The sequence below is a fragment of the Nansenia antarctica genome (assembly GCF_963989245.1).
Source record: "Nansenia antarctica genome assembly, chromosome: 4".
Taxonomy (NCBI): domain Eukaryota; kingdom Metazoa; phylum Chordata; class Actinopteri; order Argentiniformes; family Microstomatidae; genus Nansenia; species Nansenia antarctica.
This window is the reverse complement of record NC_137689.1, coordinates 74313209-74326997: the sequence shown is the minus strand read 5'-3', so window position 1 is coordinate 74326997 and position 13789 is coordinate 74313209. Positions and strand designations below refer to the sequence as shown.

Sequence of the window (13789 nt, the reverse complement as noted above, 5' to 3'; positions counted from 1 at the left end):
AGCCGTTATGTAATGGTGTTCACTGCCAGGGAACAGACGTACACACACACCGAATCAAGAGTGCTACGAATGACACACACATGCACATACACATGCACATACACACACACACACACACACACAGACCAGAGTTCACAAACACATGAACACCCACCCACGCAGAAGCACACACATTCACCGCCTACACAGGGAAAGGTAAAGCAGGCATCTAAGTGTGTGAGTGTGTGTGTGTATCTTTGTGTACGTGTGTGTGTGTGTGTTTGTGTATCTTTGTGTACGTTTGTGCGTGTGTACGTATGTGTGTGTATGTGTGTGTACGTTTGTGCGTGTGTGTGTGTGTGTACACGTGTACGTTTGTGTGTGTGTGTGTGTGTATCTTTGTGTACGTTTGTGTGTGTGTGTGTGTGTACTTGTGTACGTTTGTGCGTGTGTGTGTATGTGTGTGTATGTGTGTGTACATGTGTACGTGTGTGCGTGTGTGTGTGTCTCACTTCCCTCCTACACACTGCAACACCTCTCCTGTAAAGCAGTGTATTTGTTTGACAGCCCTGACCTTTAGTCAGACATCCCATTCTGAATCAGAAGCAGCATCGTCAGCAGAGACAGAGGATCCCGGGAGACAGTGAGCTTGACGGACAGTTTAAACAAGTCCTTCTGAAGCCACGCACTGCTCTGTGCGATTGGGTTTAAGTGCTGTGACATTTAAACTTCACATTAGTTGATTAGGGGGGGTGGGGTAAGAAGATGAGGCAAGGCATCTTCTTCTGCTGTCAATAATGTTGACGTAAACACACACACACACACACACACACACACACACACACACACGTAAACAGAGTGCTTTCGTTCATTCTTGAAGGCAGGTTGGTTGCTGTGCATGCATGCATGGCACGCTGCAGATGCATGCCTGATGTGTTTCTCATGTAGAGCGCAGTCCTGGCATACATTATTGACGTGCAGCTCTCCCACGCGGTCCCAGTGGCTGGCTGAGGTAAACAGACTTCACTCATGTTCACCTAGAAAAGGAGGTGGTCTTATTTACTGTTAAACCAAACTGAAGTTTGACTCACATAACTCGTGACGTTAGAATTATAAGGTTCTATCTCCATTTTTGTCAAAATTTTGTTTTTTACATACTCTGATCCATTAGGTGTTTATTAACGCCTGTGTGGTGTTCTTTTTAAAATGTTTACATTTTTGAGTGAGTAATTAATAAAATACAAAGGTTCCATCTCACAAAACATAATGGAATGGAAAAACTTTGACGGTCAATATCTCTGAACTGCCCTAAACTGTGTAAAACACAATGGTTATGAGTATTATTAAATGAGTGATTGAGCAGTGCAGGATACCTGTATTTGAATGGAATGGAATGAATGAATGAATGGACTTTATTGTCATTGCTACAGTACAGGTACTGTAGTATATTTCTGTAGTATGTATGATCTATGTATGAATATGTGGTATGTTTTAGACACACACACATGCCAGGGCATGCAGGGACACAGATGACCAGCAGGGACCTTTGGGGGTTGGGCAGGGACACACATGCACGCTGGCCCCTCCCCTCTGGAGCGGAACGGGCAGACAGGGACAGAGAGCGCTCTCTTTCTAGCCGAAGCCCATGGAGAACGCATGTAATGTATGAATCTGCCTGTAACTGATTAAATTGTCTTAAACTAACTGTTCTTTGATTCATAATCAATGAGAATACACGACAGTAAATGGCGAGCAAGCGACGGAGTTTAATATAACTTAATTTACAGTATTGTGCGGACTCTTCAATTCGACGAAAAAGGTAGATTTTCTGCAGAAATCTCTCTCTAGTCGATTGGTGTGTTTAAAATAGGCTGTAAATCTCAGATAAGTTATAGTCAAAAGAATCTGTGTAACGGTAATCTTGTTGGAATAGAAGCAAACTTTTCATAAATCTTTGATGGGTGGGTGGTGAGAGCCGGACTTGGAAGCCCGTTTTTTTGTAAAATATAGTGTTTGATGGTATGTGATTTGTTTGTACGGTATTGGAATATCGTGTGTGTGTCTGTGAAAAATTCGGTGAGGTTGTGTTTATGTGTTGGAGTGTGGGTGGACTCGGTAGTCTGTTTTATATTGTAGCAGTGGAGAACATGTGAGGCTCTTTTGTCTGTTTGGAAGGACGCCATTGTGTTGCAGTGTACTGTCGGCGGAGTTTAGACGCCATTTGCATTTAGACGCCATTTGCAGTGTGTCAGAGAGTCCATTCTTAGACGCCATTTGCAGTGTGTCAGAGAGTCTATTCTTAGACGCCATTTTTCTTTGTCCTTGAGAAGGACACACACAGAGGCCATCTTTGTGAGGGAAGCGTGAACGTAGAATATTTGAATGAGATAAATAGTGGTTTAACTGGATTGAAAGATATTGCTGTGTCGTGAAAAGTAATCGTTTATGAAAACAAGTTGTGTTAAAGAGATTGTTTTAAGCAGGCCCCAATACGGCCGTGGGCTTTCAAGAACAATAAAGCCCTTCCCTCTTTCTGCTTTGCAAAAAGCGCAGACACACAGTGGAACATTCCTTTAGAGGGGAGCCTGAGTTTGATGGATTTTCAGTGCTCATCTCTTAAAGATAGCGATAAAACCATACACATAGACTAGTATTGATAGAGAAAAGATAGAGATATAGTGAATTGATCTCGGGGTGTTTTAAATAGTTTAGAGTTACGGTTAAAACATTCATAGCCTTGGCTAAGAGTTGGCGCATGCGCAATCGATGCGCGTTAGCCGGAGCACAGCTCCATCTGCTGGTCGAAATACGACAATACATTTTAAAACACTAAATCCTCAGGGAGATACAGCTGAGGTCGATGAAACAGTCCGATACATTAATAAATAGATGGTTATAAAAGATTGTAATTGATAATTGATCATTTTGTTCCTTTCAAATAACAAGTCGATTTCCTTACAGATTGTAATGAATAATTAATCATTTTATTCCTTCCCAATGACAAGTCGATTTCTTTACAGGTTGTGATTAATATTTGTAATTTACATCTTTTATTTTAGTTAGGTCATTTCCACAGTGTTTGATTAAGGAATAGCAGAATAGTACATATTTGATAGTTGAGCAGTAAAAGGGTTTTTGTGGATCAGTGAATACTTAGGTGTGACCAGCTTTTGTGATTTAATAATTGTGTTGACCAGAACTGTAATTAGTATTGAATGAGTAATTAAGTGACACATTCATAAACAATTAGGAAACACATTTAAGTATAAAGTACTTACACAGCTATTAGATTTAAGTTAATACTGCACTGACATACACAAGAGGCAAGTCTGTTATTCTGGAGTTGCAGGGTTTTTGTGGGGATGGTCAATACAGTTATATTGGACTAGCATTTGTTTAGCAAACAAGACAACATAAGGTGGGTTGTAAGAAGCGTACACCTTATCTAATATAGAATATTGTCAGCATATTGAACAAGTAGAATGGGGTCGAATTCCACGAAGCTGTTAAAAGATATTAGTGAACATCGTGGAATGTTGGCTACGTTATCCCCTATGGCTATAGTGGAAAAAATGAATCCTCTTGTTAGGGAAATTAGCAAAATGTCTACGAAATGGAATAGCCGTTGGGCATACATTGAACAGCCGTGGCCGAAAGAGGGCAGCATTAATTTACAATTAATTGCAACATTGGAAATACTTATCAATGGGCACAAAGCACATCAAAGAGGAAAGATTAGATCAGAGAAACGCAAGTTAGAGTTAGCTATTTTAGATCTATTTAAGGTAGAGGGACAGAAAATAGCTCAGTGTCCTGCCCCCAGTCCCCCTCCCTATGCTAAGGCACTGGAGGATCATTCCCAGAAGAAGAAGAAGGAGCCAAGGGGAAAAGGGGACGACAGGAGTGACGAGGAAGATGACAGCGAAGATGGCAGTGCAGACTCAAGTGATGACGACAATGCAGATGGAGGCTACAACGCGCAGGTCAGGAGGATGATAGCCACAGCCGAAAGGAAAGGTGGGAGAAGACGCCCGGAGAAAGAGGGAGATTGTCACCGAATGTCATCAAATACATTAAAGAACTGTCCAGTGCTGATTCGGGGTAACAAGATGGAATATCATCCGTGGCATCATACAGATTTGTCTGAAGTGATCGAGAAACTCCCAGTTCTTCAAGAGGGAGGACATTCGTGGACGCGAGAGGTCGACGTGATACTGACAGGAACGCAGGTCGCGATGGGAGACCTGAAAAGACTCTTAGCTTTTATTGCAGGATTGGATACAATGCAGGAAATATTGATGAAGGCAGGACTTCATAGATATATCAATACATCAGTTTATGATCCAGAGCTCTTCGCAGCAAACAGAGGCAGGCTGTGGAAAGCAATCAGAGAGACCTACCCTACTCACATTCACCCAGACAATATCATTGTGAAGCCACTGGGGGGGGATGAGAATCCCAGGGGTTATATTGCCCGTATGCACTCTCAATGGAGAAGTGTGACAGGGAAAGACGCTGAAGATAACCCCTTAGAAAAATCCATAATCAGGGAAAAAATACAAGAAGGGCTTCCTACCCCAGTTAAGGATAAGCTAGCAGAAGTGGTGGGGCTACGACACATGAACAAAGCTGTTTATATAGACCACGTATCTCATCAAGTTGAGTTATATCGAAAGAACATTCAGATACAGAAGGCACGAGACGAAGAATCCCTCAGAATATTGACTCATTTGCAATTGACTGAAAGCGAGAGAAACATAGAGGGAGTGCAGGCTTTAGCCCCACAGCAACAGCCACCTGGAGTGCAGACTGCTACTTACCAGTCCTACTCACAGGGGCCACAAGGGGGGTATCCTGCTACTTACCAGTCCTACCCACAGGGGCCACAAGGGGGGTATCCATACCCACAAGGGCCACCAGGGGTGCAAGCGGTTCCATGCCAGATGTACACACAGCCTGGCCAAGGACCACCACCAGGGGGATGGACAGCAGCAGGGAAGGAGATGCTAGAACCATGCCAATGCGACCAGAATGGACATCTAGCCTGTGCCTGCTGCAACAGGCCCCAGGGGGGCGCAGGGGGGAGCCAAGGAGGAGGATATTGGCCCCCTACTACACCTGCTCCAGGAGTGATGAACCCTTACGGAGGCCCAGCAGCTGGCCTATAGGGGTGCCCGGAAGATCCGAGTGGGAGGTGCCAGCTGGTGGTGACACAGAAGCCTGAAGGCGCCACGCACCTCCCTATGTCTAGAGAATATGTGAAGACAATCGGATTTGAGGGAATTAAACAGCTGATTCCTACAACTGAGCTTGTAGACTTAGAGTACAAGGGACAGAGAGCAACTCTGTCAACACTTGTGTCAGAACACACGCCAACAGGGCTGCTAGGGAGAGATGCTCTATGCCCATTGAACTGTACAGTAAAATGCACACCTGACGACTGTCAGGTGACGGTGCCATCCGGTGTTCAGATTCCATCGACAGCCAGAGTGATTAAGCATAGAACAGACCTACAAGCTTTGCCTTTAAAGGGAGCTGATATAGAATATTGGGTTGATGGGTCTTGTTACGGGGTAGGAGAAACGTTGTGCGCTGGGTATTCCTTAGTTAAAGCACAGAATTCAAAGTTTATTGTAGAACAGGCTGAGGCAGTTCCTCAGCCTTGCTCGGCTCAGTTGGCTGAATTGATTGCCCTCACAGAAGCATGCAACTTGGGAACCGGACGGAGAGTGACAGTGTACACCGACTCTGCCTATGCACATAATGTTTGTCATTTTAATGGAGCTGTATGGAGGGGGCGGGGTTTTAAGAGAACTGATGGTACGCCTATACAGCATCACGCACAGATCATGAAGCTGTTACAAGCCATGATGAAGCCAAAGGAATTAGCTATAGTGAAGTGTGCCACACACAGGTCTGACTCATCACATGTCACACAAGGTAACAGGGCTGCAGAAGATGCAGCCAAAGCCATTACAGGAGCAGACAAGGCAGGTAAAGGTTTTCTGGTCACACATGAAAAGCAATTACAGGGCCTGGTCACACTTGAGGATTTATTGATGTTACAGAGTAGAGTAACTACGTTAGACAAGAGCGTTTGGCTAGCAAGGGGGGCAAGTCAGGATGACACAGGTCTATGGAGGAATCATGAGGGGTTGGTTGTAGCACCCTCAGATTTATTAGGCATGTTAATACAGGAAGCTCATGGATTAGCACATGTGGCTAGGGGGGAGGTAAGACGCAAGATCACCAAGAAATATGGGTTTTGGAGTCCATATTTGATGGAACAGATTGACCATGCTTTAGGTCAATGTGGGGTCTGTTGGAGAAACAACATCAGAGTGGGTACACCAGTGGTGTCTGGGCATATCCCTACCCCAATAGGGCCACGGGTGGTGGACAGGGGGGTGGATGTACAGAGTAGGCAGGATGTTGTGCCAACAGGTGCCGAGGTCCCCAGAGAACCTGAGAAGGAGGAGCTACGAGGAGATGCTGTGGTGTTGCCAGAGCCAGTGGCAATGCCAGTGTTACAGCCAGTGACATTACCGGCAGTGCCTGAAACCGAGGGGACAGCGGAAAGCTGTCCAGATGCCAATGAACCAGAAACCAACGAAGCAGAGAGTGTTGACAGTCTGGAGGTCCAGCCTGGGGGTGTCCAAAGCCTGGACACCTGTGCTACTGGGGATGCTGGCGAGTGCCTGCACCATGCTTCAGATGATGCTGAGGGCGACTCCCCAGACCTTGATCAGCGTGGGAGGGGACCAGGCGGCTGCCTTAACCTCAATGACACTGACGGACGACGACCAGTTAGGAAAAGATTAAAGACTATGAATAGGGTAGTGAAGCAGCAGATCAAAGGGAACGACGGGAATGGACAGCAGATGATAGCATGGCTGGAAACGGTCTTAGGGGCATGGGAAACTTATTTTGCCAAGATAGGAGCACCTATTATAGCAGACATGATTTTTGACTTTCTTAGAAGGCAGGGCCTCATTGACTGTTTTTGGAAAATCAGTCACTCAGTCCACGTTAATGAACTTTTCAGAAGACTAGTCCTCACCTGAGGTGAAGATCTATGCATTAATGCATTCCCTTTGTCCTATGCTTACTGTTGGAGATTTATGTGTTATGATAACTGAATGTCATTATTTGTGTATTGTTTGTTTGTTTCTATATCGTGTGTTTGAGGTCAGTTGAGAAGTGATGTGGTGGTTATACAAAGCTAGGAGAGAGGTTCTGTTCCTAGCGCAACGAAAATGGAAAGCTCCTGACTATGGAAGTGTTGTCAATCTGAGACAGCGGTAAAGGCTGCTCTCCAACTGGGTACAAGTGCTAGTAACCTCTGACCCCGACGCTTCAAGGACAAAGAAAACATCGGTCGTTGGAAGTTTCTGTATTGATTTGTGCATGGTAAACTGTGTTTAGTTTAATTGTGATTGTTATTTTCAAAATTCTTTTTATTATTGATTGTTTTCTATTTTTTGTTTATGATATCTTTGGTTCCTAATACTGGTCCTGGGTTGGTCTGTGTTATTGTGCTTCTTGTGTTGTGTGTTGGTGTAGTTTTTCTGTCTGTTGTTGTTTATTTTTTAATTTTTAATTTTATTTTAAAAAAAAAATAAAAAAAAAAAAAAAAAAGAAATTTTGGGATGTTTTGTGGGGTTTTGTGTTTTTGTTTTTGTTTTATGGTAGTTTAGTTTCGGAACACCCTCTGGGTGGTCCGAGGGGGGATGTGTAGTATATTTCTGTAGTATGTATGATCTATGTATGAATATGTGGTATGTTTTAGACACACACACATGCCAGGGCATGCAGGGACACAGATGACCAGCAGGGACCTTTGGGGGTTGGGCAGGGACACACATGCACGCTGGCCCCTCCCCTCTGGAGCGGAACGGGCAGACAGGGACAGAGAGCGCTCTCTTTCTAGCCGAAGCCCATGGAGAACGCATGTAATGTATGAATCTGCCTGTAACTGATTAAATTGTCTTAAACTAACTGTTCTTTGATTCATAATCAATGAGAATACACGACAGTACCAAACAACGAAATTTAGGAGGGGTGGCTCCCCTGGTGTTAGGAAAGAAAAAAAAAAAAAAAGAAAAAAAAATCACAAGAAGGGAAGGAGCTGGTTTACATAAATAAAGGCTATGTACACTATCCACTGTACTATACTGTACAGATAGACGACTAGGGTTGTCATATTGCACAATAGTATTATTTCACATTTATTTAAAGTGTCACAGTTTGCAGGCTTGAAATGTACATGTTTGTGCCTCAGCACTACACCTGATTTTTTCAGGCCAGCAGCTGCCATCAATCCGTCCAGACTGTCCAGGGCCCAGAACTTAGGTCTTTGCTGTGTTCAGGGCCTGGATGGCCCTGTGGTAGAAGCTGTTCTTCAGTCTGTTTGTCCTTGCTGCCAGGGTCCTGAACCGCCTTTTCGAGGGCAGCCTGGTAAAGTGTTCGTACCCAGGGTGGGTCGGGTCCCTGGAGATCTTGGAGGCCTTCCTGAGACAGCGTGTGTTGTACAGCTCTTCCAGAGAGGGGAGGGGGGCGCCGGTGATCTTCTGTGCTGTTCTCACGACTCTCTGTAGCGCATTTCTCTCCGCTGTTGTGCAGCTGGAGAACCAGTTGCAGATGCCGTAGGTGAGGATGCTCTCCAGTGCGCCGCGGTAGAAGGTCACCAGTATCTCCTGCTTGCTGTGTTCCTTCCTGAGGACTCTCAGGGTGTATAGCCGCTGTTGTGCCCTCTTGATGGTGGCTTTTGTGTTGTCCTTCCAGGTCAGGTCATCCCGCATTTGAGGCTAGTTACATTTCAGGACATTTAGCGCCCGGTTTCACAGACAAGCCTTAAGCCTTGAGTCCTGGGGGGTATTCCATCGACGTCATTAAAGGAAAATCCAGGCTTAATTTGATACTGTAAATCTCACACGACGATTTATAGAAAAAAAATATCCAGGCTTATTTCTTTATCAAAATAAGCCTGGATTTTCCTTTAACAACGTTGATGGAAGACCCCCCCTGGACTAAATCATCACACTGACTTTCAATGAAAATGAAATCTCCATTGAAGATGCTGCTTTTTAGTCAAAGATTAGGCTTAAGGCCTCGCCTATGAAACCGGCCGCCCTTAAGCATCTTAAACAACTTAAGTTTGCTGGAAGTCGTCCGGTATCGGGCCAGCGGTCCCAGGTGTGCGTCAGGAAAGGAGAGCGAGCCGGACTCGGCCTGCTAGCAGCTAAGAATACGCCGCAGCGACACCCCGACCGCTCCGCTCAGAACTGGGTCACAGCGAGGCCACACACACACACACACACACACAGAGACGATTTTCGTCTATTTTTACACCCATCTGCCCTTTCTCTCCTCCTACAGGGAGGCAGGCAGACCTCAGCCCACCACCACCACGCGCCCGTAGTTTGCCACGGTTCATTTCTCTCTCTCTCTCTCTCTCTCTCTCTCTCTCTCTCTCTCTCTCTCTCTCTCTCTCTCTCTCTCTCTCTCTCTCTCTCTCTCTCTCTCTCTCTCTCTCTCTCCTCTCTCTCTCTCTCTCTCTCTCTCTCTCTCTCTCTCTCTCTCTCTCTCTCTCTCTCTCTCTCTCTCTCTCTCTCCACTTTTTTCCGTGAAAAAAGATGGGGAGCAATATAAAAGGTTAAACTGTACAGAGAGGAGAGGACAATCTTTTTTTGTATTTTGTATAGGCCCTTCTTCTATTATGTTGGAGTGTCGAGAACTATTGTTTTTGTGATGTAAATAATAACAAATATTGGAATATATAAAATGTACAGAGGATTCCTTCCTTTATAATTATAATAATTAATAATAATAATTAATAATTTTGCCATTTAGCAGACGCTTTTAATCCAAAGCGATTTACAATTACGAATTACAGGGACATTCCCCCTGGAGTAACTGAGGGCTAAGTGCCTTACTCAAGGGCACACTAGTAGTGGTGTGGTTTCAGGTGGGATTTGAACTCACAACCTTCCGATCACAAGTCCAACTCACTATCCACTAGACCACCACTACCCCTTTATTAATCAATACGGAGAAACACACACGTCATGAAAACAGACACGTTCGATAACAATAAAACAAATAAAAATAAAGTTTTCGAAAATAAAATACGCAAAAATGATCTACAAAAGCATCTAACAATTCAGTGGTTCTCAACCCTCTCCTGGGGGACCCCCAGCCGTTCCACCACCAGCACACCTGATTCAAATCAACTGCTTTGTACTTGATTGGTTGAATCAGGTGTGCTGGTGGTGGAACACATCAAATATGTGGAGCGGCTGGGGGTCCCCGAGGAGAGGATTGAGAACCACTATGGACCTATCACTAAGCCACGCCCCCTTTGAAAACTCAGACAAACAAACAACGCTTCACTGACAGTGACTGACTGACCGACCGTGACTGAATGACATTCAATGACTTACAATGGCCGGAGTTGGCAAATTTCTGATTTCTGATTTACCACAGCAAGTAATAGACATGTTTTTATTTTTTTAAAGATGACAAGAATATTCCGTCTACCGCCCCGCGGTGGTGTAGCGGTCTAAGCACTGGCCACTAGTGCATGCTGCCCACCGGGGCCGGGGTTCGTATCCCGGCTCGCCAGACCCGGATATGGCCAGGGCACACACGGGGAACGGCATATTGGGCGGCCGCTCCCGAGGGGGGTATAGGAGTAGTTCCGGACAAGGATCCGTCGCGCAACAGCGCCCCCGTCTGGTGCTGGAATAACGGTGCTGGGCTCGAGGAGCCAGTCAGCTAGTCTGCCTGGCGGCCTCCTCTGGGACTGCCGGCCGCGGGGTCGTGCGGCGGATCCCTCGCAATAGGCAGGGGATAATTGGATGCTAGGTTGGGTTCAATTGGCTACCAAATTGGGTGAAAAAAGGGATAAAATCTGAAAAAACAAATGTAAAAAAAATAAATAATAATATTACGTATAGAAGCTTTTCACCAGCAGATATCAGTGAGTTGTTTGTCCGAGTTTTCTGTCACCTGTCGTGACTTTTGCCGTGATACGATTGGACAATTTCTATTTTGGGGGCGTGGCTTAGCGATAGGTCTATTCTAACTACTTGACCAGAGTAAACAACAACACCAGTATGATGACAGGGATGAACACCACCAGCAGGCAGCTCAGCTCGGCCAGGAAGAGGAGAACCAGGAACGCCAGGTAGCAGCAGCGACACCGCCTCTGCGTCTGCCTCAGCGTCCTCACCAGGCCGGCCGGGAACAGGCAGCACCCGCACAGCAGGGTCGTCCCCACGCGGGCCTCCAGCCTCTGCTCCACCGCCAGGCACATCCTGGAGGAGGAGGAGGCGGCTGCTGCTGGGGTGGAGGAGGAGGAGGAGGAGGAGGAGGCTGCTGCCTCAGGGAGAGGGACTGTCATGAACAGCCCAGAAGGAGGACCCCCCCCAGAGCTCCTGACCGGGAACCCCGGGAACCCCCCCACCACCACCTCCGTCACCGGGTACCCCGGGTGACGGTACCCCCCCCCTACTCCCGCCCCCGCCCCCGCCACGGCCTCCTCCTCCTCCTCCTGCATCCTCTGGATCTCCCAGCGAGGGAGGGGGGTTTTCTGCCGGCACAGGGGGCACGGCACTCGGCTGGGGTCGGCCGCGCGCCTCAGGATGGTCGCCAGGCAACAGTGGCACAGTGCGTGGTCGCAGTTCAGCAGCACCATGCGACGGTCTCCCCGGGAGGCGTACAGTTCGGTGCAGACGGGGCATTCGTCGTCCGCGCTGTCGCCGCTGCTGCTCCCCTGACTGCCCCCCCCAACACTCCCCCCCCCCACCCCCACCCCCACGCCGCTCCCCCTGATCTGAGGCGGCTGATCCGTGTTGTCAAACTCGGGGTCTTGTCGAACAGATGTCCTCGGCTCCGGCCCATCTGTCCCTGTCAGTGTCAGTGCGGCTGTGGTAACGCGGGACTGGCAGCGGCCCTCGTCCAGGGCATGCTGCTGCTGCTGCGGTCGGGGAGGCGAGGGGTGGACTGACCCTTCCTGTCGGAGCAGGGGCTGTAATGAACCTTCCCCTGGAAGCACTGAACCCTCTAGTCGAAACAGGGGCGCTAGTGAACTCCCTTCCTGAAACAGGGGCTCCTTCTCTGAACCCTCTAGCTGAAACAGGGGCTTCTTCACTGAACCCTCTAGTTGAAACAGGGGCTCTAGTGAACTCTCTTCCTGAAGCAGGGGCATCTTTATTGAGCCCTCATGTCCAGACTCACCACCCTCCTCCTCCTCCTCCTCCTCCTCCTCCTCCTCCTCCATCTCCTGCGTTTCGTCGAGCGTGACTAACCCTCCAGGACACCTCTCCTCCCCAACAACAACACCAGCCAAACTCAGCTCCTCCTGCCTCACCTCCTTCCCCGCCTGGCCGGTTTCAAGGTCGCCCCCTTTATCCATGTTGCGTAAGACGAGACAACTAAAAACAATATCTCCCCTCGATCGCGTCGGCGAGGGCTGAGGAGAACTCCTTCGGCGGTTTCTACCGAGTTCTACGGTGGTGTGAAAGTGAAATCAACGCTCTCTCTACCTGGACTGGACACACTGGAGTGATTGTGTGAGTCCAGTGTGGGCGAAAGTGTGTTGACGTAATGTTTGTTAATTGCAAAAGAGGCACAGCCCTCTCCTCCCCTCCCTGACCCTAGTCTGGGAAAGGCCGTTTGTTTTCATACTGTAGATAAGGGTTGATAAGACCAAGTGTTTACAGTTTATACCACAGAAGGGCCGGTAGCGAAACAGTATAACGAGCTTGGTTCCGCTTGGTTTAACGTGTCACTAAAAGCACTCAGTAAGTGTAGGATTTTTTGCCCCCCCGACTGTAAGAACGACGAAATGCATCAACAAACACATTAGACCAGATTAGCTTTATTCTGCAGATTTATAACATCGACACCGCATTTCTAGACAATGCAATTACAAAAATAATCTTTATAAATCTGCTACTGTACAGTACATACCGAGGGGAAGATGTTCTGACGTTCTCTCGTTAGATTGTGTGTGTGTGTGTGTGTGTGTGTGTGTGTGTGTGTGTGTGTGTGTGTGTGAGAGTGAGAGAGGGAGAGAGAGAGAGGGAGGGAGAGAGAGGGAGAGAGAGAGAGGGAGAGAGAGAGGGAGAGAGAGAGACAGAGAGAGAGAGAGGGAGAGAGAGAGAGAGAGACAGAGGGAGAGAGAGAGAGAGAGAGAGACAGACAGAGAGAGGGAGAGAGAGAGACAGAGAGAGAGAGAGAGAGACAGAGGGAGAGAGAGAGGGAGAGAGAGGGAGAGAGAGAGAGAGACAGAGAGAGTCTTTTGTTAACTTGAAATCAGTCAAACGCAGTCAGACAGCCTCAGTCCCACGCCATCAGGACACACAAAGCACATCCACATCCAGCAACAGACACTCAAAGCAGCAGTCGTTCAACTGTCATAACCGTTAGATCCGAGCAGGCACACAGGTACAGCCTCACAGCGTCATTGTGAGGTCATCATAAGAGTGCAGGCTCTACTCTAGAACACCCCCAGAGCCAATCAGAACGCTCTACTCTAGAACACCCCCAGAGCCAATCAGAACGCTCTACTCTAGAACACCCCCAGAGCCAATCAGGGAAGAGCACAGGGAGAGACACAGGAGCGCACGATGGTAGCACTGCCCTGGTCTGTGTACTATGTCTACTGTACCCTTTATAATGGCATGTGACATGTATACCCTGCACAGTTACATACTGTGTCCACAAAGTCATATAGCACTAACAGTCATACTTTATCATACTGACGACAAAGGAACGTCTTAATTTAATTAATTTTGCCATTTAG

At 47.3% G+C, this 13789-nt stretch overlaps 1 protein-coding gene across 1 annotated transcript in view; it reads right to left on the bottom strand.

The window, feature by feature from the left end:
- Positions 1-13550: 13550 nt before the first annotated feature.
- The window catches only part of LOC308156375 (cholesterol 7-desaturase nvd), a gene marked incomplete at its 3' end in the record, with an annotated part of 13115 nt that continues 12876 nt past the window's right edge, over positions 13551-13789 (bottom strand). Inside the window, exon 2 of the mRNA XM_080529713.1 lies at positions 13551-13555. Coding sequence (XP_080385839.1) covers positions 13551-13555 — 5 coding nt within the window. The remainder of the gene's footprint in view (positions 13556-13789) is intronic.